Consider the following 23219-nt stretch of genomic DNA (forward strand, 5'->3'; position numbering starts at 1 on the left):
ATTGGCTAACATTATGAGAACTCATAAGAAACAGTACTATAGTGATTTACTGGAAAAAAAATAACATAAAAGGTAGGGGAAGCCGGAGCACTGTGGATTAGAAACGTTTTGTGGCAGCATAAACACATTATGACTAGGTTCATAGGTTGAGGTCATTCTATTGTGGATTTAATACAGTAAGTTATTGTTTATAAGGCTGTGTTATTTATGTCTCCCCAAGTGTAATTTACAAGTGTTTAAAATCAATTTTAAAATTGTTGATTCACTGTGCCACTAATTCACGGGGCACAGTGAATCAACTTAGAATATAATGAAAAAACACATGATTATAAAGATTTCTTCAACATTATTAAATATAGTGATATACAACCCCAATTCCAATGAAGTTGGGATGTTGTACATCCATCCATCCATCCATTTTCTTCCGCTTTATCCGAGGTCGGGTCGCGGGGGCAGCAGCTCAAACAAAGCCGCCCAGACCTCCCGATCCACACACACCTCCCCCAGCTCCTCCGGGGGAACCCCAAGGCGTTCCCAAGTCAGCCAAGAGACGTAGTCCCTCCCACGTGTCCTGGGTCTTCCCCGGGGCCTCCTCCTGATGGGATGTGCTCAGAACACTTCTTCAGCGAGGCGTCCAGGGGGCATCCGGAAAAGATGCCCGAGCCACCTCAACTGGCTCCTTTCCACGTGGAGGAGCAGCGGCTCAACTCCGAGCTCCTCCCGAGTGACCGAGCTCCTCACCCTGTCTTTAAGGGAGCGCCCAGCCACCCTGCAGAGGAAATTCATCTCGGCCGCTTGTACTCGCGATCTCATTCTTTCGGTCATGAGCCAAATCTCATGACCATAGGTGAGGATCAGAACGTAGATCAATCAGTAAATCGAGAGCTTTGCCCCCCTACTCAGCTCTCTCTTCACCACGACGGTCCGATACAGTGACCGCATCACTGCAGTTGCTGCACCAATCCGTCTGTCGATCTCACGCTCCATCTGTCCCTCACTTGTGAACAAGACCCCGAGATACTTAAACTCCTCCACTTGAGGCAAGGACACTCCACCGACCTGAAGAGGACAAGGCACCTTTTTCTGGTCGAGAACCATGGCCTTGGATTTGGAGGTGCTGATTTTAATCCTGTACACTTCACACTCGGCTGCAAACCGCCCCAGTGCACACTGAAGGTCCTGATTTGACAAAGCCAACAGAACCACATCGTCCGCAAACAGCAGAGATGAGATTCTGTGGTTCCCAAACCGGACCCCCTCCACACCTCGGCTGCGCCTAGAAATTCTGTCCATAAAGGTAATGAATAGAACCGGTGACAAAGGGCAGCCCTGACGGAGGCTAACGTGCACTGGAAATAGGTTTGACTTACTACCGGCAATGCGAACCAAGCTCCTGCTACGGTCATACAGGGACCGGATAGCCCTTAGCAAAGGACCCCGGACCCCATACTCCCGGAGCACCCCCCACAGGGCGCCCGAGGGACACGGTCGAATGCCTTCTCCAGATCCACAAAACACATGTGGACTGGTTGGGCGAACTCCCATGAACCCTCGAGCACCCGTTGGAGCGTGCAGAGTTGGGATGTTGTAAATAAAAACAGAATCCAATGATTTTCAAATCCTCTTCAACCTATATTCAATTGAATACACCACAAAGACAAGATATTTAATGTTCAAACTGATAAACTTTATTGTTTTTGTGTAAATATTTGCTCATTTTGAAATGGATGCCTGCAACACGTTTCAAAAAAACCTGGGATGAGCAACAAAAGACTGGGAAAGTTGATGAATGATCAAAGAACACCTAATTAGAAACAGGTGAGTGTCACGATTGGGTATAAAAGGAGCATCCCCAAAAGGCTCAGCAGTTCACAAGCAAAGATGGGGTGAGGATCACCACTTTGTGGACAACTGCGTAAAAAAAATAGTCCAACAGTTTAAGAACAATGTTTCTCAATGTTCAATTGCAAGGAATTTAGGGATTCCATCATCTACAGTCCACAATATAATCAGAAGATTCAGAGAATCTGGAGAACTTTCTACACGTAAGCGGCAAGGCTGAAAACCAACATTGAATGCCCGTGACCTTTGATCCCTCAGACAGCACTGCATTAAAAACCGACATCATTGTGTAAAGGATCTTACCGTGTGGGCTCAGGAACACTTCAGTAAACCACTGTCAGTTAACACAGTTCATCGCTACATCTACAAGTGCAAGTTAAATCTCTACCATGCAAAGCGAAAGCCAAACATCAACAACATCCAGAAACGCCGCCGCCTTCTCTGGGCCCGAGCTCATTTGAAATGGACAGACGTAAAGTGGAAAAGTGTGCTGTGGTCTGATGAGTCCACATTTCAAATTGTTTTTGGAAATCATGGACGTCATGTCCTCTGGACAAAAGAGGAAAAAGACCATCCAGATTGTTACCAGTGCAAAGTTCAAAAGCCAGCATCTGTGATGGTATGGGGGGGTGTTAGTGCCCATGGCATGGGCAACTTGCACATCTGTGATGGCACCATCAATGCTGAAAGGTACATCCAGGTTTTGGAGCAACACATGCTGCCATCCAAGCAACGTCTTTTTCAGGGACGTCCCTGCTTATTTCAGCAAGACAATGCCAAGACACATTCTGCACGTGTTCCAACAGCGTGGCTTCGTAGTAAAAGAGTGCGGGTACTAGACTGGCCTGCCTGCAGTCCAGACCTGTCACCCACTGAAAATGTGTGGCGCATTATGAAACAGAAAATACGACAACGGAGACCCCGGACTGTTGAACAACTGAAGTCGTACATCAAGCAAGAATGGAAAAGAATTCCACCTACAAAGCTCAATTAGTGTCCTCAGTTCCCAAACGCTTATTGAGTGTTGTTAGAAGGAAAGGTGATGTAACACAGTGGGAAACATACCACTGTCCCAGCTTTTTTGAAACATGTTGCAGGCATCCATTTCAAAATGAGCAAATATTTGCACAAAAACAATAAAGTTTATCAGTTTGAACATTAAATATCTTGTCTTTGTGGTGTATTCAATTGAATATAGGTTGAAGAGGATTTGAAAATCATTGTATTCTGTTTTTATTTACATTTTACACAACGTCCCAACTTTACTGGAATTGGGGTTGTATGTCCTTTAGAAACTATTATAAATATAACTGTCATCATTTCTGTTAAAATGTGAAAACAGTTGTTTATATACACAAATTATAGAAATAATTCATGGAAAAATAAATGTATAAACTTCAACAAGTAATATTTGTCATCCACTTGATACTGGGGTTTAGTAAAACACTTTCTAGACGCATTCACTGTGGCCCCAGGTGCATGTGACACACGCGTCATGTTATGAAATAGCTGATAGTCTGGAGAAGACATAACACATGCTCATCAGTTGGACGGGGTAGTCGTCTAACTAATAATTTTTTTGGGCCACCTTTCCTCTGTTGTGAGAAATAAATACAAACACACTGACATCCACAAAATTTACTTTTGATAGGAAAAAACTGACTTCACTTGCCACTTAGTTTTACCCTTATTGTATCCAAAAATAAAACACTAATTTATAAGGCTGATGTCTTTATGCATAAAAATATGGCACAACTGCTGCAAATATATATGTAGTTTTGCAGATATAGCTACTGATTCATTGCGCCTCGTGATTCACTGTGCCCCAGTTCCCTACTTGGAAGCTTTTAAATGAAGTCATCAAAAAGAAAAAAAAAGTTAAAGACTATCCAGCTCATTTTTACGCAAATACTGACAACATTGTTAAAAATACTAAAGCTATGGGGGCGCCACTGAGCAATGAAGGAGTAGGACACGTTTCCAAAAGCTCCATCAGCTAAATCCTTTAAAACTATTTTCAAAAGCCAACAAGTTCATAATTTTTACTAGTTTTTACTAATTTTACAAGATATTTTACTTCTAAAACACTACAACTGTGCATTTGACTGGCTTTTTCAACATGAAGAAGGGGAAATCCAAGAAGCAGAAAATGGCTCAACTAGGCCCCGATCAAGCAGCCGTCCCGCTTGAAACAGAAGCCCTCGAAGAATCCAGTGACAATAAGAAGGATCCTTCCAACCGAGCCGTACTCAGCACTCAGAGGTGAAATGACCAAAATAAAAGATGACATTTGTAAGAATCTGGACAGATGCACTTAGCGGTTTTATAACAATCTGAGAGAAATCAGTGCAGTGAACAATATCGTTCAAGCATCCATCACTAATTTTGATGCTAAATCACAGATGTTACAGGACAAAGTCACTGATTTGGAGGAGGCACCACTTCTCACTCCGACAGCATTAGCCAAGTGGCTCGCCTCAAAACTGATGTTGACATGCTAAAACAAAGGAATGAGGACTCAGAAGGAAGAGCGCGGAGAAACAACATCAGGATTACTGGTATCTGTGAGGGCCTGGAAACGACAAAACTGAGGAACTTTATTGCCACGTTGTTAAAAGACGTCCTCGGCCTGGAAGAGGCGCCGCTCACAACTGGGCCCACAGAACTCTCCGTCAGCGGTTGAGTCCCTCTGAGCCCCTGCACCCATTCATAATACGGCTCCACTATCATCACGTTCTGGAGGAGATTCTCTGTAAAGCTGCTGCAGTGAAAAACCTCCAATATCAAGGAAAAAACGTAAGGCTCTTCCCCGACTACCCTCCATTGGTGACAAAACAAACGGCGCTATTCAGCAGAGCCAGGCAACTAGTGCGCAGCCAACCCGGTGTCAGATATGGTCCGCTTTACCCTGTGAGATTCCTGGTGACCCACAACGGCCTCCAGAGATCCTTTACTGACCCACAGGAGGCCGAGGAGTACGCTGAGCGTCTCCCAGCATCAACACTGTCATCGGGGGTGAGTGGCAAACGCTACTTGGATAGACCTTTTTTATTTTACACCACATTAAACTGTGGTGAGACGAAATTCGAACATACAGGGACGGACAGACTTTATATCGGACTTTAATTGTGTTAATAAGCCAAAGGTACTTGCACAATTTAATATTCTATATATGCAGCTGTTCTGATATTTTCTCAGCTCCATTTTGGAAGCAGGCCGTGTTTTTGTATCTAAGCTTGAAGCCCCCCCACCCCCCTCCCAGAGAGAGTAACAGTCTGAGTAAAGTTACTCAGACAGCGAAGCTTCACTTCTCATTCGTTTTTTTGTGTTTTGTTCAGTGAGGTTTTGTGTGTTTTTTCTCTCTCTTTCTTTCTCGCTCTTGCTTCCCACTAACTACTTTCCCGCGGCTACATCAGGGTTAGCCTGAGGTGTGTTTAGGGTTTATTTGTTTACCTGTTGTTCAGCGCATTTGCGTTCTTAATTATGCAGTCGTATTGTTGTGTGCCGATTTTTCTTCCTTTTGTGAAATGACAGATACACAGAATGTTAAAGGACTGACATTTACGAGCTGGAACATACAGGGCGGAAACCATCCTGTGAAAAGAGGTAAAATCATGAACCAATTAAAGTCACTACATCCAGACATAATCTTCTTACAAGAGACATAACTCTCATAATAGACTGAAAGTAAAATGGATTCAAGATGTATATCATTCGTCCTTCCCTGCAAAGTCTAGTGAAGAGACGGATAGATACTCTTTCTCCATAATTCCACAATGGCTGACAAAGACGGCTGTTACGTCACTGTTTCAGGGGGAGATAAACGACACACCACTAACTCTGGTCAATTCATACACACCTAATACAGATAATCCAGCATTCTTTAGGGCCCCTTCACAATTTGGTCGATTTACGCATAAAGTGGGCAAATCATACGCAGGAATCATATGCAATATGTGTAAAATTATAGCTGCCTCCGACCCCTCATACACCTGATGCTACAACTATTTGCACACACCAGCGGCTGTTTGAACCCTCTCGCGGCAGGTGTCTGCCAAATTCCATCTGACACACACGAATATATAACACCGCTCATATGGAACTTAAAACATGTGTAGCCAGTTGCACTGTCAACACAAAAACAGTCTGCGGATGATCACTGTGAAGCTGGATGTGAGATCTGTCTAAGTGCCCCACTAGTGTGGCGTTGCAGATAGACACAGTGACATGTTGGTGTGTGCGCTGAACTGACGGGGGTGTGACCACCAACAGGAGCAGCTGTGGGGAGCTGTGGATCTAGACATTATGGCTAGGGATGCCCAGAAAGTCACAGCTGGGGACAGCTGTCCTGTGGCGCGCCGTCTACAAGACACGCGTGTCGAGCAGGACACGCGCGCGGGGCCGGCTGCACACGCTGACAGCAGATGTGGACATGATGAGCGCAAACTGCTTCTCATTCATGTTATTTCATGACTGTATGTCTGTTACCATGGGTCATCTACAGAGGAACAGATGGATCATATTTGTATTGTTCGCTTGATAAGAGGGAACAATAAAATGCAGTGTTTTTATATGGTGTGTGTTTATTTATTTTTTAATACGTCCATGTCCTTCCTGATATGAGGCAGTTTCCTGCACATTTCACAGGACAGCAATGGTCGCTCAGTGGTAACGTTTCTGACTGGCAATCAGAGCTTTTGGAAAGTTCAGGCTCAAATCCCGGGGGTGGCATGTAATTAATATATTTATATTGAAGAAACCCAAAGCTTTGGTTTATTGGTGCTGAGCTGTGTGATAGTCTAACTAATGATGATTTGATGTGAGAACTGTAATAAACACTCTGGCATTCATTAAACTTTATGACACAGAGTCTTCACATCTCAAATAAAAGCCTGAAAATCATTACACTGCGCCCCCCACCCCACCTAAACATATTCTGCAGATGTCACCGGAAATACATCAGTCTACATGACAGATCTGAAGTCAAATGATTCTATCACACATCCAACTCACAGTGCAACACAACGCAATTCTGCTGGGACACGGGTTCTGAAAGGGTCCATTCCAAGGATTTCATTTTATTTTATTGTCAAGTCCCTTCAGCTGTTCCCTTGTTTGCATTCAGGGTCACCACTGCAAATCTGAGGTGGATGTCATGTTGATTTGGCACAGGTTTTACACTGGATGCCATTCCTGACGCAGCTTCACATTACATGGAGAAATCTGTTGAACAAATGAGTTTTGGACATGGTTGTGCAGAAGTGTTGATATTATTTATACAGTTTCATGGTGGAACAGAGAAGGATTTGCCTAAAAAAAAAAAACTCATCTGGGACATTTCTTCAAAAGAAGATGTGAAATTTCAGCTCCAGAAAGCACATGAGAGACACAAGGCCAGATTTTGCTTTCTTTTCCGGTCCACCATAAAGCCGTTTGTCCACTTGAAGCCACAGAAGCCTGTAACTCCTTTGGAGCTTTCCGGATGTCTTGGTGGCTTCCCTCACCAGTCTGCTTCTTGCAGAGTGTCTCAGTTTTTGACAACCGCCTCCTCCAGAGAGATTTACCGTACAGATCCACAGACTGAATTACTGAATGGAAATGTTCATGTGTCCATCATGTGGCCCGGTCACACGTTACTTAACGAAGGGCAACGAAGCTCTACCGAAACAAGAAATCTGGACTTTCGTTGACTTTCGTTCATTTAACCTTCGCTCAGCTTCGTTCCTGCAGCTGGCGCTTCGTCAGGATTTTTAAACTGTTGAAAAGTTTGATCGAGGGGCAACGAAAACCTCAATTCGTCCGAATTTCATTTTACTGTTGTTCTTGACTGTTTTTTTTTTTTTTTAATCATTTGCTTAGTTTCTGTAACATTATTGTTTAGTTTCACTTTGTCTGACCAGCTGAATGTTTTCACACAGTGCAGAAGCCGGTTTGTGAGTGCAGCTGCTGCGTTCATGTTCCGTCTGAAATTACATGGCAAACTCAGCCTGTTTGCTTGGATTTTGTTTTATCTGGGTGAGGGGGCAGCTTCACTGGGCTCAGGAACCTTATATAGGCCAGAATTAATCTTTTGTGTGGATACAATTAATTATTTTGCCACAAGCAAATGTTGAATTGGAAACAACAAAAAAGTTGTATAATTTCAGACGGTACTTGAATGCAGCATAATCAGCAGTCATCGCCTCCTGCATGCGCTTATTATTTTTTATTAAATATAATAATATGAGTGTAGGAATGATAATCCAGCCCTTCTGTACATGTGGCAACAGGTAGATAATTCAAATGATTATATAAAGAGCTGTTCTGGAAGACAGAATTCATGTTGTGGATCAGGTGCAGCTGGATGAAATAACCGCGCATGTGAGTCAATGCGCGTTCACACACACTGATTAATTTACTGCTCTGATATATTCAATCATCTTTACACTTATATTTATTCCATCTTTTGACAGTTTTCTGTTATAAATCAATATATCTAGCTTAGAACATAATACAGTGATACAGCAGTGACCACGGCACACCAGAGGTTTTTTTTTTTTAAATTGGAGTAAGACTTAGCACACAGCAGCGTGTTGTCAGACAGTGAGGGTTCTGATGATGAAGGAGATGATCCCTCTTTTGTTCTGGACAAGGAACCAGAGCAGGTGGATCCACCAACGTGCGCACAGATCTCCACAGATTCTGTTTGCAGTTTTGCCAGGACTCAGGCGCTATGAGCGCCGTTCCAGCACCGAGTCCTGGAACTCAGAGATGCAGACACACACTGCTCCAGCTGTGGCTCCAGGCGCATTTCATTTAAAGTGTCAAGATCATTAGCTTCGGTTTCATTTAAGTTCCTCTTTCGCCCCTTTTGCGCTCTTGCTTCGCTGGCTGTTCGGTGATGAAGCTCTTTCGTCCACCTTTTCTCAACGAATTGTGACTTTACTTTTTTCCCTTCGTTCAGGAATCGCTGTGTGCTGTGTTATTGGACCATAAAGAAAACTGGCTGGAAATGTGATGATTTGCATTAATAATAGTCCTTAATAATTACTTTGTCCAATTACTTATGGACCTGACTGCAAGTCTGAAAAATAAAGTCTAAAATATTGCGGAAATAAACTTTGTCTGGAGCTCCCTGGCCTCTTTGCTCTTGTCTTGACTGATTTGTTTCTGTACTTTTTGAAAACTGGGTTGTTTTTTCTGGTTCTCTTGGAAACCAAGAGCAGCATTAAGGATTCTGACTGGTTGCCACAGATGCTGAATTTCACATGAATCTCCACGCTTTACTGCCTGTTACACTGAAATGAACTGAAATGTGCCTTGAAAATTCATTGCTGTGACCTTCAGTGTAGTGTGACAGTCGAACAGCAGAGGGCGACCCTGAGTCTTTGTGTGTGTGTTACCGGGGCAGCTGAGCGCCTCCTTGGCAGTGATGCTCCTGTTGCAAGAGGAGCACAGTGTGGTGGACAGCACCGTCAGGGAGGTGAACAGGTGGCCATTACTGGAGCGCACCTCCCGCTCCCTGGCCTCCTTCTCCCGTTCCTTCAAACGCTCCTTCTCCTTTTTCTGCAAAAAAACACGATAGACCAGTCACCCAAGAGGCGGCTTTTAGACATCGCCAGGGTTCTTTAAGGACCAAACGACAATATAGAGTATTTCCAAAACATCAAAGAAAAATCTGATTCAATGGACGGCCTCCGCCCTCCTGAGGAAGGCACTGCCAACTTACCTACGAACACAGAACGATTTCGACAGGGAGGGTAACATTAGGACTACACAGAGGCCACGGACCAGGGCCTCATGTACAGAGACTTGCATGGATTTCCCACTAAAACATGGAGTATGGCAAAACCCAGAATCTGGCGTAAGCACAAATATATTCAAATGTATCAAAGTGTGCGTACGCATGGATCCAAGCACGTTCCATCTGTTCATCCCACTGAACATGGAATTGAGTGCACATGCACACACACCAAACTCCTCCCTTTCCGTGATCCTATTTAAATATGCAAATCCAGGGAATTTGGCACTGGAGCTGGGATTCTTCACGCTGTCACATCAGACAATGTGAACACAGAAAATAAATTATACCATGTGTGAGCTACAGATGACTGGAAGTGATGTGGAGACACGAAGGGATAGTTTATTTGGTACCCCGTTAAAGAGAATAAACAGAAAATATGTTAGTGGGAGCATTTGTGTGTGTGCATGTGTGTGAGACAGACCGTACCCACAGTGAGCTCACAGCAGCGTACACACGGAGTATAACACAAATGTGGTGCTCCATGGCTGAACAGAAAACATATTTGAATGTGCCCATACCCAAATCTGGCAGCGCTGGTTTTCGTTCGGAACAATTACATGAATACACTACAGTGGCCTGCAAAAGTATTAAGCCCCTTGTTATTTCACGCATTTTAATTTGTTTATGGCATTTCAAATACAAAAAGTAAGTCAGGCTTCTCAATATAAAAATTTCTAAAATGATCTTCCTTAGACTCAAACTGAAAGTAAATCTCTACAAGTTGACATAAATGAATTCATACAAAAGCCAAGATGATGGGTTGCATAAGTAATCAGCCCCTTTGGTATAATACCTGTAAATAATCAGTTTAATTGACAGTTTTTTCAGACAAGTCAGGGATGGATACATGAACATTTCCAAGTCACTGAATATGTCTTGGACTTTATTTACATCAGTTATGTAGAAATACAAACAGTATGACACTCTGTGGTAAATCTGTGTGGAGTAGACAGTTCTGAAAAACTGAGTGACTGTGCAAGAAGGAGAAGAGTGAGGAAAGCCACCAAGACACCCAGACAACCCAGAAAAAGGTTTAGAATTCTGTGGCTGTGATTGAAGAAATTGTGCACAGTGCAAATTCTGCGTTTTGTATCTCCAGTTTGGTCTCTGATCACTTAGTTATTAAGTTGACAGTTTCGCTGCCGTTTAGTGGAACAACAACCTTATTTATCACTACAGAGACACATCAACTCCTCAACTATGACTGAACTCGAAGACAGACTGCCTGATACCTTAGCTTGACGTTTGGCAAATGCCCAATCAGTAGACAGTCTTATGGATAGTTTAAACTCAGTCCTCAAAACTACACTCAACATGGTTGTGCCGCGCCCCCCCAAAAACACAGTTGTCTTGTTTTAATGATTACCTGCGTGACCTCAAGCATAAGGCTAGAGGTCTAGAACAGAAATGGCATAGTTCAAAATTAGAAGTATTCCACCTCACATGGCGTGATGCTATCTTCGACTATAAGCATGAAAATTCAGTAGGTATATCTTATATATTATGTTCCAATTGTAAGGTGGAACTATGCTAGTATATAAAGGTATATCTAAATATCTAAAAAGGAAGAGTAAAATAGGAGAGTAGAAAAGAGTAGAGTAGAGCCACTTAGGTGTCTGGTCTTGAGAACCAGGGATGGTAGGAAGAAAAGCTTTTTTATCCCATGGGAACTCTCCCTACACACCCAAGCAGCTCAAGAAAAAGGTCTATATAATATAATAAATAATAAGACAAAAGAAGGATAAGACATCACAGGAGAAGACTGTAGTAAAGGTAAGTAGTATGTAGACTAGTAGTGAAATATACTTAGTAGGCTAAGCTATAAATCTGGTGTTTTATTATAGAAGCAGAAGCTGTGAGTGTGTGAGTGTACTGGTATCTAACTAAAGTAACTCTGTTAGTATACTGTAGGAAAATAAAAAGTATAATCATGCTATCAAATGGAAACCTAAGAACTTAGGTACTATAAGATGATATCTTTAAAGGAACACATAAACTGATGAATGATTAAAAATCTACACCAGGAAAAATAAAACTGTAAATAGCGAAAATAAGCTAATTATAGTAGCTCCGACACCATCTGAAGCTGTGATGAGTCTCAGTGATCCGACACCATCTGAAGCTGTGATGAGTCTCAGTGATCTGACACCATCTGAAGCTGTGATGAGTCTCAGTGATCTGACACCAGATCCGACACCATCTGAAGCTGTGATGAGTCTCAGTGAGCCGACACCATCTGAAGCTGTGATGAGTCTCAGTGAGCCGACACCATCTGAAGCTGTGATGAGTCTCAGTGATCTGACACCAGATCCGACACCATCTGAAGCTGTGATGAGTCTCAGTGATCTGACACCAGATCCGACACCATCTGAAGCTGTGATGAGTCTCAGTGAGCCGACACCATCTGAAGCTGTGATGAGTCTCAGTGATCTGACACCATCTGAAGCTGTGATGAGTCTCAGTGATCCGACACCATCTGAAGCTGTGATGAGTCTCAGTGATCTGACAACATCTGAAGCTGTGATGAGTCTCAGTGATCCGACACCATCTGAAGCTGTGATGAGTCTCAGTGATCTGACACCAGATCCGACACCATCTGAAGCTGTGATGAGTCTCAGTGATCCGACACCATCTGAAGCTGTGATGAGTCTCAGTGATCCAACACCAGATCCGACACCATCTGAAGCTGTGATGAGTCTCAGTGATCCGACACCATCTGAAGCTGTGATGAGTCTCAGTGATCCAACACCATCTGAAGCTGTGATGAGTCTCAGTGATCTGACACCATCTGAAGCTGTGATGAGTCTCAGTGATCCGACACCATCTGAAGCTGTGATGAGTCTCAGTGATCTGACACCATCTGAAGCTGTGATGAGTCTCAGTGAGCCGACACCATCTGAAGCTGTGATGAGTCTCAGTGATCTGACACCATCTGAAGCTGTGATGAGTCTCAGTGATCCGACACCATCTGAAGCTGTGATGAGTCTCAGTGATCTGACACCATCTGAAGCTGTGATGAGTCTCAGTGATCCGACACCATCTGAAGCTGTGATGAGTCTCAGTGAGCCGACACCATCTGAAGCTGTGATGAGTCTCAGTGATCTGACACCATCTGAAGCTGTGATGAGTCTCAGTGATCCGACACCATCTGAAGCTGTGATGAGTCTCAGTGATCTGACACCAGATCCGACACCATCTGAAGCTGTGATGAGTCTCAGTGATCTGACACCATCTGAAGCTGTGATGAGTCTCAGTGATCCGACACCATCTGAAGCTGTGATGAGTCTCAGTGATCTGACACCAGATCCGACACCATCTGAAGCTGTGATGAGTCTCAGTGAGCCGACACCATCTGAAGCTGTGATGAGTCTCAGTGATCTGACACCATCTGAAGCTGTGATGAGTCTCAGTGATCTGACACCATCTGAAGCTGTGATGAGTCTCAGTGATCCGACACCATCTGAAGCTGTGATGAGTCTCAGTGATCTGACACCAGATCCGACACCATCTGAAGCTGTGATGAGTCTCAGTGAGCCGACACCATCTGAAGCTGTGATGAGTCTCAGTGATCTGACACCATCTGAAGCTGTGATGAGTCTCAGTGATCCGACACCATCTGAAGCTGTGATGAGTCTCAGTGATCTGACACCATCTGAAGCTGTGATGAGTCTCAGTGATCTGACACCATCTGAAGCTGTGATGAGTCTCAGTGATCCGACACCATCTGAAGCTGTGATGAGTCTCAGTGATCTGACACCAGATCCGACACCATCTGAAGCTGTGATGAGTCTCAGTGAGCCGACACCATCTGAAGCTGTGATGAGTCTCAGTGATCTGACACCATCTGAAGCTGTGATGAGTCTCAGTGATCCGACACCATCTGAAGCTGTGATGAGTCTCAGTGATCTGACACCATCTGAAGCTGTGATGAGTCTCAGTGATCCGACACCATCTGAAGCTGTGATGAGTCTCAGTGATCTGACACCAGATCCGACACCATCTGAAGCTGTGATGAGTCTCAGTGATCCGACACCATCTGAAGCTGTGATGAGTCTCAGTGATCCAACACCAGATCCGACACCATCTGAAGCTGTGATGAGTCTCAGAGATCCGACACCATCTGAAGCTGTGATGAGTCTCAGTGATCCAACACCAGATCCGACACCATCTGAAGCTGTGATGAGTCTCAGTGATCCAACACCATCTGAAGCTGTGATGAGTCTCAGTGATCTGACACCATCTGAAGCTGTGATGAGTCTCAGTGATCCGACACCATCTGAAGCTGTGATGAGTCTCAGTGATCTGACACCATCTGAAGCTGTGATGAGTCTCAGTGAGCCGACACCATCTGAAGCTGTGATGAGTCTCAGTGATCTGACACCATCTGAAGCTGTGATGAGTCTCAGTGAGCCGACACCATCTGAAGCTGTGATGAGTCTCAGTGATCTGACACCATCTGAAGCTGTGATGAGTCTCAGTGATCTGACACCATCTGAAGCTGTGATGAGTCTCAGTGATCCGACACCATCTGAAGCTATGATGAGTCTCAGTGATCTGACACCATCTGAAGCTGTGATGAGTCTCAGTGATCCGACACCATCTGAAGCTGTGATGAGTCTCAGTGATCTGACACCAGATCCGACACCATCTGAAGCTGTGATGAGTCTCAGTGAGCCGACACCATCTGAAGCTGTGATGAGTCTCAGTGATCTGACACCATCTGAAGCTGTGATGAGTCTCAGTGATCCGACACCATCTGAAGCTGTGATGAGTCTCAGTGATCTGACACCATCTGAAGCTGTGATGAGTCTCAGTGATCCGACACCATCTGAAGCTGTGATGAGTCTCAGTGATCTGACACCAGATCCGACACCATCTGAAGCTGTGATGAGTCTCAGTGATCCGACACCATCTGAAGCTGTGATGAGTCTCAGTGATCCAACACCAGATCCGACACCATCTGAAGCTGTGATGAGTCTCAGTGATCCGACACCATCTGAAGCTGTGATGAGTCTCAGTGATCCAACACCAGATCCGACACCATCTGAAGCTGTGATGAGTCTCAGTGATCCAACACCATCTGAAGCTGTGATGATTCTCAGTGATCTGACACCATCTGAAGCTGTGATGAGTCTCAGTGATCAGACACCATCTGAAGCTGTGATGAGTCTCAGTGATCTGACACCATCTGAAGCTGTGATGAGTCTCAGTGATCCGACACCATCTGAAGCTGTGATGAGTCTCAGTGATCTGACACCAGATCCGACACCATCTGAAGCTGTGATGAGTCTCAGTGATCCGACACCATCTGAAGCTGTGATGAGTCTCAGTGATCCAACACCAGATCCGACACCATCTGAAGCTGTGATGAGTCTCAGTGATCCGACACCATCTGAAGCTGTGATGAGTCTCAGTGATCCAACACCAGATCCGACACCATCTGAAGCTGTGATGAGTCTCAGTGATCCAACACCATCTGAAGCTGTGATGAGTCTCAGTGATCCAACACCATCTGAAGCTGTGATGAGTCTCAGTGATCCAACACCAGATCCGACACCATCTGAAGCTGTGATGAGTCTCAGTGAACTGGCCATAGACATTATAAAGAAGAGTAGACGCCGGACTGGTTGCTGAGGCGCAAGAAATGCAGCCTTCATCTTGGAGCGGTCATCGTAGTGATTCCATCACGAGGCACAGTGAAGATTTATTATTACAACCCCTGGCAAAAATTATGGAATCACCGGCCTCGGAGGATGTTCATTCAGTTGTTTAATTTTGTAGAAAAAAAGCAGATCACAGACATGACACAAAACTAAAGTCATTTCAAATGGCAACTTTCTGGCTTTAAGAAACACTATAAGAAATCAGGAAAAATAATTGTGGCAGTCAGTAACGGTTACTTTTTTAGACCAAGCAGAGGGAAAAAAATATGGAATCACTCAATTCTGAGGAAAAAATTATGGAATCACCCTGTAAATTTTCATCCCCAAAACTAACACCTGCATCAAATCAGATCTGCTCGTTAGTCTGCATCTAAAAAAGAGTGATCACACCTTGGAGAGCTGTTGCACCAAGTGGACTGACATGAATCATGGCACCAACATGAGAGATATCAATTGAAACAAAGGAGAGGATTATCAAACTCTTAAAAGAGGGTAAATCATCACACAATGTTGCAAAAGATGTTGGTTGTTCACAGTCAGCTCTGTCTAAACTCTGGACCAAATACAAACAACATGGGAAGGTTGTTAAAGGCAAACATACTGGTAGACCAAGGAAGACATCAAAGTGTCAAGACAGAAAACTTAATATGTCTCAAAAATCAAAAATGCACAACAAAACAAATGAACAAATGGGAGGAAACTGGAGTCAACGTCTGTGACCGAACTGTAAGAAACCGCCTAAAGGAAATGGGATTTACATACAGAAAAGCTAAACGAAAGCCATCATTCAATCAATCAATCAATCAATCAATTTTTTTATATAGCGCCAAATCACAACAAACAGTTGCCCCAAGGCGCTTTATATTGTAAGGCAAGGCCATACAATAATTATGTAAAACCCCAACGGTCAAAACGACCCCCTGTGAGCAAGCACTTGGCTACAGTGGGAAGGAAAAACTCCCTTTTAACAGGAAGAAACCTCCAGCAGAACCAGGCTCAGGGAGGGGCAGTCTTCTGCTGGGACTGGTTGGGGCTGAGGGAGAGAACCAGGAAAAAGACATGCTGTGGAGGGGAGCAGAGATCGATCACTAATGATTAAATGCAGAGTGGTGCATACAGAGCAAAAAGAGAAAGAAACAGTGCATCATGGGAACCCCCCAGCAGTCTACGTCTATAGCAGCATAACTAAGGGATGGTTCAGGGTCACCTGATCCAGCCCTAACTATAAGCTTTAGCAAAAAGGAAAGTTTTAAGCCTAATCTTAAAAGTAGAGAGGGTGTCTGTCTCCCTGATCTGAATTGGGAGCTGGTTCCACAGGAGAGGAGCCTGAAAGCTGAAGGCTCTGCCTCCCATTCTACTCTTACAAACCCTAGGAACTACAAGTAAGCCTGCAGTCTGAGAGCGAAGCGCTCTATTGGGGTGATATGGTACTACGAGGTCCCTAAGATAAGATGGGACCTGATTATTCAAAACCTTATAAGTAAGAAGAAGAATTTTAAATTCTATTCTAGAATTAACCAGAAGCCAATGAAGAGAGGCCAATATGGGTGAGATATGCTCTCTACTTCTAGTCCCCGTCAGTACTCTAGCTGCAGCATTTTGAATTAACTGAAGGCTTTTTAGGGAACTTTTAGGACAACCTGATAATAATGAATTACAATAGTCCAGCCTAGAGGAAATAAATGCATGAATTAGTTTTTCAGCATCACTCTGAGACAAGACCTTTCTGATTTTAGAGATATTGCGTAAATGCAAAAAAGCAGTCCTACATATTTGTTTAATATGCGCTTTGAATGACATATCCTGGTCAAAAATGACTCCAAGATTTCTCACAGTATTACTAGAGGTCAGGGTAATGCCATCCAGAGTAAGGATCTGGTTAGACACCATGTTTCTAAGATTTGTGGGGCCAAGTACAATAACTTCAGTTTTATCTGAGTTTAAAAGCAGGAAATTAGAGGTCATCCATGTCTTTATGTCTGTAAGACAATCCTGCAGTTTAGCTAATTGGTGTGTGTCCTCTGGCTTCATGGATAGATAAAGCTGGGTATCATCTGCGTAACAATGAAAATTTAAGCAATACCGTCTAATAATACTGCCTAAGGGAAGCATGTATAAAGTGAATAAAATTGGTCCTAGCACAGAACCTTGTGGAACTCCATAATTAACTTTAGTCTGTGAAGAAGATTCCCCATTTACATGAACAAATTGTAATCTATTAGACAAATATGATTCAAACCACCGCAGCGCAGTGCCTTTAATACCTATGGCATGCTCTAATCTCTGTAATAAAATTTTATGGTCAACAGTATCAAAAGCAGCACTGAGGTCTAACAGAACAAGCACAGAGATGAGTCCACTGTCCGAGGCCATAAGAAGATCATTTGTAACCTTCACTAATGCTGTTTCTGTACTATGATGAATTCTAAAACCTGACTGAAACTCTTCAAATAGACCATTCCTCTGCAGATGATCAGTTAGCTGTTTTACAACTACCCTTTCAAGAATTTTTGAGAGAAAAGGAAGGTTGGAGATTGGCCTATAATTAGCTAAGATAGCTGGGTCAAGTGATGGCTTTTTAAGTAATGGTTTAATTACTGCCACCTTAAAAGCCTGTGGTACATAGCCAACTAACAAAGATAGATTGATCATATTTAAGATCGAAGCATTAAATAATGGTAGGGCTTCCTTGAGCAGCCTGGTAGGAATGGGGTCTAATAAACATGTTGATGGTTTGGATGAAGTAACTAATGAAAATAACTCAGACAGAACAATCGGAGAGAAAGAGTCTAACCAAATGCCGGCATCACTGAAAGCAGCCAAAGATAACAATACGTCTTTGGGATGGTTATGAGTAATTTTTTCTCTAATAGTTAAAATTTTGTTAGCAAAGAAAGTCATGAAGTCATTACTAGTTAAAGTTAATGGAATACTCAGCTCAATAGAGCTCTGACTCTTTGTCAGCCTGGCTACAGTGCTGAAAAGAAACCTGGGGTTGTTCTTATTTTCTTCAATTAGTGATGAGTAGAAAGATGTCCTAGCTTTACAGAGGGCTTTTTTATAGAGCAACAGACTCTTTTTCCAGGCTAAGTGAAGATCTTCTAAATTAGTGAGACGCCATTTCCTCTCCAACTTACGGGTTATCTGCTTTAAGCTACGAGTTTGTGAGTTATACCACGGAGTCAGACACTTCTGATTTAAAGCTCTCTTTTTCAGAGGAGCTACAGCATCCAAAGTTGTCTTCAATGAGGATGTAAAACTATTGACGAGATACTCTATCTCCCTTACAGAGTTTAGGTAGCTACTCTGCACTGTGTTGGTATATGGCATTAGAGAACATAAAGAAGGAATCATATCCTTAAACCTAGTTACAGCGCTTTCTGAAAGACTTCTAGTGTAATGAAACTTATTCCCCACTGCTGGGTAGTCCATCAGAGTAAATGTAAATGTTATTAAGAAATGATCAGACAGAAGGGAGTTTTCAGGGAATACTGTTAAGTCTTCTATTTCCATACCATAAGTATGAACAAGATCTAAGATATGATTAAAGTGGTGGGTGGACTCATTTACTTTTTGAGCAAAGCCAATAGAGTCTAATAATAGATTAAATGCAGTGTTGAGGCTGTCATTCTCAGCATCTGTGTGGATGTTAAAATCGCCCACTATAATTATCTTATCTGAGCTAAGCACTAAGTCAGACAAAAGGTCTGAAAATTCACAGAGAAACTCACAGTAACGACCAGGTGGACGATAGATAATAACAAATAAAACTGTTTTTTGGGACTTCCAATTTGGATGGACAAGACTAAGAGACCAGCTTTCAAATGAATTAAAGCTCTGTCTGGGTTTTTGATTAATTAATAAGCTGGAATGGAAGATTGCTGCTAATCCTCCTCCTCGGCCCGTGCTACGAGCATTCTGACAGTTAGTGACTCGGGGGTGTTGACTCATTTAAACTAACATATTCATCCTGCTGTAACCAGGTTTCTGTTAGGCAGAATAAATCAATATGTTGATCAATTATTATATCATTTACCAACAGGGACTTAGAAGAGAGAGACCTAATGTTTAATAGACCACATTTAACTGTTTTAGTCTGTGGTGCAGTTGAAGGTGCTATATTATTTTTTCTTTTTGAATTTTTATGCTTAAATAGATTTTTGCTGGTTATTGGTAGTCTGGGAGCAGGCACCGTCTCTACGGGGATGGGGTAATGAGGGGATGGCAGGGGGAGAGAAGCTGCAGAGAGGTGTGTAAGACTACAACTCTGCTTCCTGGTCCCAACCCTGGATAGTCACGGTTTGGAGGATTTAAGAAAATTGGCCAGATTTCTAGAAATGAGAGCTGCTCCATCCAAAGTGGGATGGATGCCGTCTCTCCTAACAAGACCAGGTTTTCCCCAGAAGCTTTTCCAATTATCTATGAAGCCCACCTCATTTTTTGGACACCACTCAGACAGCCAGCAATTCAAGGAGAACATGCGGCTAAACATGTCACTCCCGGTCCGATTGGGGAGGGGCCCAGAGAAAACTACAGAGTCCGACATTGTTTTTGCAAAGTTACACACCGATTTAATGTTAATTTTAGTGACCTCCGATTGGCGTAACCGGGTGTCATTACTGCCGACGTGAATTACAATCTTACCAAATTTACGCTTAGCCTTAGCCAGCAGTTTCAAATTTCCTTCAATGTCGCCTGCTCTGGCCCCCGGAAGACAATTGACTATGGTTGCTGGTGTCGCTAACTTCACATTTCTCAAAACAGAGTCGCCAATAACCAGAGTTTGATCCTCGGCGGGTGTGTCGTCGAGGATCAAACACCGAGGATCTAACACCTAAACAGAAAAAAACAAGGTTACAATGGGCTAAAGAAAAGCAATCGTGGACTGTGGATGACTGGATGAAAGTCATATTCAGTGATGAATCTTGAATCTGCATTGGGCAAGGTGATGATGCTGGAACTTTTGTTTGGTGCCGTTCCAATGAGATTTATAAAGATGACTGCCTGAAGAGAACATGTAAATTTCCACAGTCATTGATGATATGGGGCTGCATGTCAGGTAAAGGCACTGGGGAGATGGCTGTCATTACATCATCAATAAATGCACAAGTTTATGTTGATATTTTGGACAATTGAAAGGATGTTTGGGGATGATGAAATCATTTTTCAAGATGATAATGCATCTTGCCATAGAGCAAAAACTGCAAAAACATTCCTTGCAAAAAGACACATAGGGTCAATGTCAATGAGCAGATCTGATTTGATGCAGGTGTTAATTTGGGGGATGAAAATTTACAGGGTGATTCCATAATTTATTCCTCAGAATTGAGTGATTCCATATTTTTTTCCTCTGCTTGGTCTAAAAAAGTAACCGTTACTGACTGCCACAATCTTTTTTTCTTGATTTCTTATAGTGTTTCTTAAAGCCAGAAAGTTGCCATTTGAAATGACTTTAGTTTTGTGTCATGTCTGTGATCTGCTTTTTTTCTACAAAATTAAACCACTGAATGAACATCCTCCGAGGCCGGTGATTCCATAATTTTTGCCAGGGGTTGTATATAGCCTTATCATATATTGTTTGTGTGTGTATAAATGTGGGTGATTCTTAGACTATGGGCACTTATTATGTCCTTTGATCATATTGTATGAAAAACAGAAAAAAGGTGAAATTTCACACTTTTATAGTTATCTTTACAATGAAAGTGTGTTAAGAAATTTGTTCTAGTAGTCTATGATGACTTTTTCACCTTTTTTCAGCATCATTATATGCAAATATTGCCGTTTTGTGCTTGTCCCACACCCAGACTTTTGATCTTCAATGAAAAAAATGAATGGTAAAGAAACATTTTTTCTAATGTTTTAAAATATCTCTGAATAAAATATCAGTTTAACAAAATGTAGTTGTCCCACACTATTACCGTAATTTCCACCACAACACTGTAATGTCCCTTTAAACAGTTTGTATGAAAGATTGTTTGGGTAGTTTCTATGGAGATAAACAGTGACATCAGAGCACATGTATATAGCGCCAAATCACAACAAACAGTTGCCCCAAGGTGCTTTATATTGTAAGGCAATGATGTGGTGGAAATTACAGTTACAAGGCCAATAGTGCCCGTAGTTAAAGAATCACCCATGTATAATGTGTGTGTTCACAGTGTTTTTCTAAATACCTGTCTACAGTCTAGTCTAGATCAGAATATTTTATTACTGTTAATGCCACTATGAATACTAAAATACGTCGAACCATTTATCCTGCATCATAGCTCCATGTGTGATGTTTGCAAGAAAAAAACATGTGAAAATCAGTTTAGTATTCAGAGAGTTACGGCGGATTAAATGCACCAACACTTCATGGTGGTTAGATGACCGCTCCAAGATGGCAGCCCCACAGCTCGTCAGCTCCAACAGGCGGTAGCGTGGATGCGGCGTCTATTCTGATGGCATCTGAAGCTTTGAGTCCATTTGAGTTAGTTGGGGTCTTTTTTGCTGAAAAGTGCATTGTTGGAGTGAAGAACAACTTTCAGCATGTCACCTGCATCCATGTGATGAATGTTTCTCATGGAGCCCTTAGAGGGCGCTGTTAGACTGCTCAGACCAAAGAGCTTGTCTGTGCATTAAACCAGATTAGCTGCTGCTGGAGAATCCAATGAAGACAGGAGCAATGAAAGAGACAACTGTCTGTGAAGGGGTCATGAGATGGGGGCGGGGCCTGGACCGCAGAGGCTTCAGTCTGTCCTCATTGATGCATCAGTCACATGACAAAAATACTTTTAAATGTCTTCATTCAGAACCAGGTCCAGGTTCTGAGGCCACACAAACACTTTCATCCTCATTGTTTTTACTATTGCAGAGCCTCAGGCTGGTGCAGAGGATTGTGGGTAATGTGCAGTTCTCCGTTAGTTAATGACACTCGTCATCAGCCTGTTAATTCATCCGTCCACAGGTTGAATGTTGAATGCAGTGCATCCTGCACGCTGCACGGGGGGTTTGGTCCAGACTGGATCAGGCCGGGGGTTTGTTTTCTCTCCTTATTAAAGGTTGTCATGTTCTTTGTTTGCTGAATAAACACTGAGATGAGCCGTAAAGAGAGCGGGAGCACACACAGCGCTCACGAGCAAGAACGGGTGATGTCTCAGGCCGGCACAGCTCCATAAACAGTCTGCAGCAGAGATATCACCGAGCATCAGCTGATCCCCGATCAGATCCCGCCGCCTGCCAGTCCGAGCATCAGCTGATCCCCGATTAGATCCCTGTCATAAACATTTCTAAAAAAAAGTGGTTCTTGGTTGAAAATCTGCAGATGTTTTCTTATCTCCAAAAACAAATGAAGCTAAAACATTGTTTGCTTTGGTGTTTTTCTTTTTCATGTGCACAGAATGAGTGACAGATACTGTGATGCTCGTCAGGTCCGTCAGTATGTGGACAGGGACAGTTTTTGTCATGTTGCCTGTGTTCACAACCACAGTCGAGTCTGAATTAATCCACACGTTCCTGTTGTGTAATTTCAAGTAAAACTCATATCAGATTGAACGTCTTCAGATAAAACAAAGCAATGAATCAGTGGAACAAAAGGTTGTTCTGTGTTTGTTTTGCTGCAGCTGAAAGCATGAATCAACACGGACACACACCACAGTGCAAGATGTGTGAAGGCAGTGCTGCCCAATGTGGGGCCCACGGGCCACAGGTGGCCCACCGTGACAACTGACAAGCTCTCTGGTTGGGAAAACGTTTATATTGAAGGAAAAGATTTTGGGTTCACACAATAAATGCTTGAAAACTCTTTGCTTGTCAGGATGTAGACTTGGGTTCCAATAATTTAATCCAGATTTCTGTCTCAGCGGATTGCATTCAGACCTGTTTTTCAAATTCAGCTCATCCTACACACATACATCTAATCTCGATCTCAATCTCAATTCAGCTCAAGATGA

General features: G+C 43.0%; 1 protein-coding gene across 1 annotated transcript in view; it reads right to left on the reverse strand.

Annotated features, from left to right (window-relative positions):
• arhgef2 (rho/rac guanine nucleotide exchange factor (GEF) 2) overlaps positions 1 to 23219 on the reverse strand; it is a 194337-nt gene that overhangs the window by 155843 nt on the left and 15275 nt on the right. The window contains exon 2 of the mRNA XM_034173482.1: positions 9225 to 9387. Coding sequence (XP_034029373.1) covers positions 9225 to 9387 — 163 coding nt within the window. The remainder of the gene's footprint in view (positions 1 to 9224; positions 9388 to 23219) is intronic.

Source organism: Thalassophryne amazonica, chromosome 7, assembly GCF_902500255.1.
Source record: "Thalassophryne amazonica chromosome 7, fThaAma1.1, whole genome shotgun sequence".
In the NCBI taxonomy this organism is placed as follows: Eukaryota; Metazoa; Chordata; class Actinopteri; order Batrachoidiformes; family Batrachoididae; genus Thalassophryne; species Thalassophryne amazonica.